The sequence below is a fragment of the Nicotiana tabacum genome, chromosome 16 (assembly GCF_000715075.1).
Source record: "Nicotiana tabacum cultivar K326 chromosome 16, ASM71507v2, whole genome shotgun sequence".
Lineage (NCBI taxonomy): Eukaryota > Viridiplantae > Streptophyta > Magnoliopsida > Solanales > Solanaceae > Nicotiana > Nicotiana tabacum.
This window is the reverse complement of record NC_134095.1, coordinates 73,717,143-73,724,502: the sequence shown is the minus strand read 5'-3', so window position 1 is coordinate 73,724,502 and position 7,360 is coordinate 73,717,143. Positions and strand designations below refer to the sequence as shown.

General features: G+C 35.4%; 1 protein-coding gene across 1 annotated transcript; it reads left to right on the top strand.

The window, feature by feature from the left end:
- Positions 1-317: 317 nt before the first annotated feature.
- On the top strand, positions 318-5,123 carry LOC107764177 (phosphoribosylformylglycinamidine cyclo-ligase, chloroplastic). The gene is made up of 9 exons (XM_016582716.2): positions 318-456; positions 1,015-1,403; positions 2,968-3,062; positions 3,130-3,231; positions 3,345-3,404; positions 3,853-4,025; positions 4,158-4,260; positions 4,356-4,514; positions 4,669-5,123. Exons 2-9 carry the CDS (start codon positions 1,052-1,054, stop codon positions 4,837-4,839), a joined length of 1,215 nt encoding a protein of 404 aa, XP_016438202.1. The 5' UTR covers positions 318-456; positions 1,015-1,051; the 3' UTR covers positions 4,840-5,123.
- The last annotated feature ends 2,237 nt before the right edge of the window (positions 5,124-7,360 follow it).

The following is a 7,360-nucleotide window of genomic DNA, read 5'->3' as shown; positions in this document are numbered from 1 at the left end:
TATTACATTTTCGTCTAATTCATCTATTATTTCAGGATCAATTAATTCACTTGTCTATAAACCACGTATAAATTTAACTGTATCGTTTTATGGATAACATGGAACATGCCTAATTGATTCCATTGATGACTTTTGCAAATTTATAAACGAGAAAAAGGTATAATTTCACACCTATATATGTTACTAAAAAAAAGGATTAACTATAGTTGGAAGACAATAAAACCTCAATGATATAAAGTTACACTCTTATGATAATAATAATAATAACAGCAATAAAAATAAGTAAAACTTAAAATTCACTAGTTAACTAATATAAGGGTCCAATCGCAATAATGAAAAAGAAGTGAAAGAATTTAGGGCAAGTTCCAACCCGCTGTACTCGAATTCTCCTGAACTACTAATACTGTCTAGTTCCCGGCCAATTCTGTCTCTAACTCTTCCTATCTTCGTTAGCAGGTGTTGATTTCCTTTCTGTTCTTTTTCTTTATCTTCCCTTTCCTTTTGCTGCTGCTTCTTCTCCCTTCTTTTTTCTTTTTTTTTTTGTTCTCGTTCTCTATAATCTGTATGCATTACTTTCAATCGCTATTATTTCTGCTCCGCACCCATTATCTGATTAATTTTTTTTCTGTTTTTACCAGTACTAGTTGTTATGTTGAGGTTCGAGATTGATTAATGTGGTATTCGTTATCACCTTTTTCAGTCCTGTGTTGTGTCTGTTATTTGGAGCAAGAACAATTCCATTTGTTAATTTGTGAGCCTATTTGTTTGAAGAGCTTATTGTTATTCTACAAAAAATTTGGTCATGTTTAGCTGCTTCTAACATGTTAAGCTTTTGAATGTCAACTGGTTCAGGTATTTTTGATACTGTGTGTGTGTGAAAAAAATTCACTAAAAGCTTAAAAAAATACTAATTTCCAACCAGTAATTTCAAAAGTGTAACGGGATCAATGGTAAGAACCTAAAGGAATCAAATTTAAATTCTGGATACGCCTTTAACTATGTTCGTTTTCTTAGGTTATTTAGTTTCAAGCAGCTTTTACCTTGGGTTGCCATGAATACGTCTTATGGAGCAAATTTAGAGATATCACAATGCATTGCTGCGTCCCCCATTTGTCGTGCAAAATCATCTATCTTTGAACCAAGATCATGTGTACCCAAGCTCAAAGGCTTCTCAAAGAAGGTGCTGCCTTTATGCAAAGATCTTCATGCTAAAAGTAACAGGGAGAGAAGCATTACGTTCTCGGTTACTGCTAGTGCCAGTCCAGTTGATACTGCTGCAGATGAGCCCAGCAGTCTTACATATAAGGATGCTGGTGTGGACATTGATGCAGGGTCGGAGCTTGTGAGGAGAATAGCCAAAATGGCACCTGGAATTGGGGGATTCGGAGGTCTCTTTCCATTAGGTAATGTTTGCCATTAGCCTTCTTTATGTTGGTTAATCCTTCTACATGGCATCTTCAATTGAAAACATTGACTTATTTGTTTAGTTGAAGACATAATCAAGGTTAGCTTGTTACAAAAATCAAATGACCGTTCGACCAATAAGCTGGTGCCATGGCTAAAGGGAAATACTTCAGAAAACATGTTCTTAAGTTTGCTCGGATTTGGTTTTGTAGACTATGCTGGAAATTGGGTTAGAGGTCTTAGATCAAGCTTGTATTCTTCTTTTCAGTGAGAAAAGTAAATTTTATTACTTAGGATGGATACCAGTGTTGCAGTTTTTTTGAAATATATTGTGATAACGGTAGTGTCCGGCAAGGCTCCATGCATGATGCATCTTGACTAATTCACCCTGAAGCTTGCTATGGCCACAAGCACAAGTGCGGAGTAATCGTCCACATCGAGGCTGGAGTAAATGGGTACACGCTAGGTGTTGTAGCTGGGATTTGGCCCTGTGACACTTGACAGTCTCTTTTTTGTCCTAGCAGCATATTGCATATTCATCAGCTAATGTAAACAGAAGTTTTAAATGAAAAACCCAAGAGGTTGAGGATCAGTAAATTTAATAAAGTTAACTTTATCCAAAAGTTATGTATGTTCATTTACTATCATATAATGGCATAGTTGCCTCTGTTACCGGGGACCAAATTCTTTCCATAGGTTTATTTTGCATTTACATTGGGGATTTACTGGTGGACTTGGTGGCAAATATTTCTGCATATGGGTTCTTTACAGTAGGTCAGAAAGGTGGTGTAATTTTAACAAGAAGACATAATTTCAGCTGGTTGTAACTTGGCCTGCAGTGTAACAATTATAATGATGGCAAATTTGGCTTGCGAAACTAGTCGTTCCTGAATTTAGGCTACTTTCTCCTTTGTAAGGTCAGGTATCCTTGAGCACTCACTGTTTCAGTATGCAACCTTCCTTCAGCGAGGATCCGATGTCAATTTCTTGGTGTCTGCAACTACTCACTGTTGTGGTAGTACCCGTCAAAGGAGCACAGTGTTACTTTTATTTTTGCTTACTACCAGCAAAGTGGACAAGTCCTTTTCGTTTCACCCATATTTCTCTTCTAATTTGAACCCTTAAGCATAAAATGACATAACCTGTTCCTTCTCAGAGTTTATTTAACATTGGTTTGGAAATCTGAAATCTAACATCATATAGCCAGCAGCCCGAACTGTAGGTTATATCAATTCCAAACCTGTTTTTGCTGATATCAAGTATCATAAATAACGGAGTCACGGTGCAACCTGAGCACAAACAGAGTTTGTCCAACTGAATTAATACAGTATAGTTGTTAAGACTTGTAGGTCGTGGAGTTCTAGAAACTTTACTACCACTAATCCTTAGCTTTTTCCTGCTCAAAAGTTCCCCTTTATCTATATCTTTCTATCTTTTTCATGCTTGTGTAGCCAATAGTCAAAGTATATATTTCTTTATTCATTTTTGTTCTGTCTTTTTTATGTTGCTGCAGATCTTAAATTTTGTACATTCTTCTTTTGGTTTTTCTCTTGTACTGAACAGGGGATTCATACCTCGTGGCTGGTACTGATGGTGTGGGGACAAAGCTTAAGTTGGCATATGAAACGGGAATTCATGATACCATTGGGATTGACCTGGTAAGTTTGATTCATCTTTTTATGTATTTGGTAGATATTTAAGAACTCATGGTGCCTTTCTTCCCAGGTTGCAATGAGTGTTAATGACATCGTCACTTCTGGAGCAAAACCTTTATTTTTCCTTGATTATTTCGCCACTAGCCGTCTTGATGTTGACCTTGCAGAGAAGGTATGTCTAGACACAAATATCTCTCAGTTCATGACATTTCTAGAGCATTATTCACACTGGCATGTTGTCTCGTTTTCCAGTAAAACAGAGTTGGCTTCTTGCCATGCATGCAGGTCATAAAAGGTATTGTGGATGGTTGCCAGCAATCTGACTGTGCTCTTCTAGGAGGAGAGGTACCTGTCTCTTCATTTTTTCACTAAAAGTCACTCCTAGTAATAAAATTGTTGCATCACTTGTATCCTGCAGCAGAAGCGCGATATGAATGACAAATACTGAGCTTTTTTTTCTTCTTTTCAAATCAAAGGAATTTCAGTATACAGTAAATGATTTGTGCTACTTTTTTTTGGGTGATATGTGCATAGAGTCATTGAGACATTATGGATATCACTTGTAAAACTTGTCTTGTGCTATGTTTTCTGCATATATAGCTTTCTCTCACGCTCATGAAGGGTCCCAAAAATTGGTTTTGTTTCATGACACAGAACTGTGTGCCGTAAGATGTGTTTTTTTGCTGTTGAATTGGCTGAGCAATTCATTGTATGTTAGACTTTGTAAAACATGTTTTTGGAATTAGAAACAATCTTCTGTTGTTGCACTCAACTGATTTGATGCGTGTTTCAGACTGCAGAGATGCCCGATTTCTATGCCGAAGGCGAGTATGATCTCAGTGGATTTGCTGTGGGCATTGTGAAAAAGGATTCAGTTATTGATGGGAAAAGCATCAAGGTTGGAGATGTTCTTATTGGCTTACCATCTAGTGGAGTTCATTCAAATGGGTTTTCTCTTGTTAGGAGGTTTGTCTATCTTCAGAGAAATTATGTATCTAGCCTTGTAAAATTATTTTCGAATATTTTGATTTTTTTTTTGTGACTTTATTTACTTTTATTTCATTTCTCTGAATGATAATGATATGCTTATCTGTGTAGGGTTCTGAAGCAAAGTGGTCTTTCTTTGAAAGACCAGCTTCCCGGTGAAACTATTACACTAGGCGAAGCTCTGATAGCCCCAACTGTTATATATGTTAAACAGGTATCTTCTTGGTTTCCTTCTCTTCTGCTTTATTGTTAATTTCATTTTTTATATTGGATATGCAGTAATGTGTTTTACGGATTTGGAAAATGAAGGTCCTTGATATTATTAGCAAAGGAGGGGTTAAAGGAATAGCCCACATTACTGGAGGCGGATTCACTGATAATATCCCTCGAGTATTTCCTAAAGGCCTTGGAGCCATTATTTACGAGGACTCTTGGGCAGTTCCTCCTGTATTTAAATGGATTCAGAAGGTGAGAATCTTCGACACTTGCTTGAATGTTCTTCCACTAATTACTTGCGGGTGGGGATACTGATTAGTTACACTTCTATTAGATACCATATCGTTGAGCTGCAATTTTTTTTCTTTTCTGCCTTTAATGTTGCAATATGGTGGTTGAAATGAAGGCGGGAAGAATAGAAGATGCTGAGATGATGCGGACTTTCAATATGGGAATTGGGATGGTCCTCGTAGTTAGTCCAGAAGCAGCTGACCGGATACTTGAGGAAGTGCAGAAAACGGGCATAGCATACCGCATTGGTGAAGTTGTAAAAGGTGATGGAGTAAGCTATAGCTAAAAGCTGTGCAAATGGTCGGGTGATCTCTATGTTCATCTGCCTACTTTCGATTAAGAGTTCAAAATTTTGGAGCCTTTCGCATCCTGTTTAAGGTTCTTTGTATCGTCTAACAACAAATGTATAAGCTCTTATAGATGTGTTCTGTTATGTGCACTAGTGTCATCTATAACTTCTGTTGAACAATGAGGATGTAGACAACTTTTAAGAGGTCGAGAAATGGTTTTGCATGTATTTTAGGAGATAATTTTTGGTTAAATTCCATTTGGATCAAAATTTTCTTGCTATAACTCCCTTTACCGACTTAAAGCATTATGCGACAGTCAAAATGATCAGATTATTCTACAAAAAATGATAATCTATTGAACAAATAAGGAGTTGTTATAAATAGAATTTTATTTATGGTGAATGTCTATATTTAGAGAGAGATTCTAGGGTTCATTACTTGGTGGCTAAGTCACCCTCTCCCTATAAATAGAGGGTTCTATTAAATCATCCCAAATATCAATAAGAATTCTTCTCCCTACTTTTCTCTGCAATACTCTTTTTCTTCTTTTATTGTTTCATAACACGTTATCAGCACGAGACTCTAACCAATTGAGTAGAAGCTTTGGGATTGAGCATAATGATTGTCAATTGTTCTATGAACTTCCTTCACGATTAAATTCTGGATTTAAGGTAAGTATTTTACTTTTGTCTTTCAAATTCTTAAAATTTTATAATTTGATTTTAAACACAATCAAAGACGATAAATTTTGATTGCAACTCTAATGGAGTTTGAAAGATATTATAACCACCCAAAGTGGTAAAATTTCTATGTCTTGCCATGATCAAATTCATGTATGATTGTGGGCAAAGAATTAAAAACTCGTCCCATTGAATTTGCTCCATTCTCATTCCCTTTAGAGAATGTGATAGCAGTATGTGATAAGTCTGGAAGAAGACAAAATTACTACTATGAATGTATCAATGGATGTGGACGTGGCAATAGACGAAATTATAATCGTCATCATTGAGTAATGAGAATAATAAGGATTCTCAAAATAATCCTTCACTCTGTGAAAGTAATGTTTGTTGTCGATTTGACATGAGATTTTATAAAACACATATAGATGATTATGGTCCATTCATGATGTGAATGTGACAACATCTAATTTATGAATACATATTCATTCTTGGAAGAATATGAACGTGCTAGTGGTAGTGAATATACCACACTCACCTCTAGATGGAGGTTTGAGATGAAATAAGAAAATAATGTCATTATTATGGCATGAATGATCACTGGTCACGTACTTATTGTACGCCAAAATATTATGGCAGTGTGATTATTAAAAGACAATGGTAATGCAAGAAACAGATCTTGCATATAATTTGACCATGACCACAATGATATAACTTTTTCTTTAAAAGAGATATTCATCACATGGATGTTGATGAATCTTTGGTAGTACAAAATTAATTGAGAGCTCTGGAAGAGCCAATTATTACTATTTTGGAGGAATACAATTGATTATCATGTCAATTTATTGTGTTGTAGTAAGTCTCAGAAAAACTTATTCAGTTTCCAAAGTACACGCGAAAGCGGTTGATTATATTGAGACTATAAATAAAGGAAAGATTTAATATCTTCTATTACTACAACTTGTAGCGGGGTAATATGTATGTGAAAAGTTACCCACTTTATTCTCCAGTTTGTACTACACAAATAAACGAATACCACAATAAAGTGGATGTTTATTGATATAAAAACTCATATCATAATAAACTTGGAGTTTATTGATAATTGCACATGTCATGGTGTAAATCGGAACTTTATGTATGAATTCTCTTACATTGCTTGTTCTTATTAATTAATAGACCAACTAAAATTGAGATTGAATCTCATAAATGCTGAAAATATCAAAGGTGAATATGGGCACATTCACCTGCCATGTATACCACATAAGATGCATCTATGAGATGGTTACATGTGCGATTATTATTAACCCGCAACCTGGCCGGTGTTAGCGAGGTAACTTGCTCAGTAATTTAATTTAGAGCATATTCCAGATTTTTTTTATTCAAGATAGTTCATCTTGATAAGTTGGTTTACATCACAGTTGGTTTAGCAAAATAATTTATTGAGTGTCTCCACTTAATAACTAAACTATTGCTTATGGGAACAAAGTTACCTATATCAGTTTGTATATTACATTCTCCCCTCACAAGTGGTTCGGGGTCAGGAACCAAATAATTTTATCTTATTATTATTGATGTGCGGTGTATATTTTGATTAGCACCATGACACACAAAGATGGGCTCTCAAAGTTGAGGAAACAAGTTAGTTTTTCTAACATGAGGGGCAGACATGATAAACACTTGAGAAAAAGTTACGTGGAATAGATTATCATTTGTATATATAGATCCTCGAATATCATAATATGAACTTGAAGTTCATAAAAAGATAATTCGTTTGCAATATATTTCAAAGCATGTCATACGCATTTGCTGACCCAAAGAAAGTAACTATATTCTCATTGCA

Excerpts from the sequence above, each read along its gene's own strand:
- LOC107764177 (XM_016582716.2), top strand. The coding sequence starts at position 1,052 with ATGAATACGTCTTATGGAGCAAATTTAGAGATATCACAATGCATTGCT. Across the intron at positions 3,063-3,129 it reads ATACCATTGGGATTGACCTG|GTTGCAATGAGTGTTAATGA; the intron begins GTAAGTTTGATT and ends CTTTCTTCCCAG. Across the intron at positions 3,405-3,852 it reads GTGCTCTTCTAGGAGGAGAG|ACTGCAGAGATGCCCGATTT; the intron begins GTACCTGTCTCT and ends TGCGTGTTTCAG.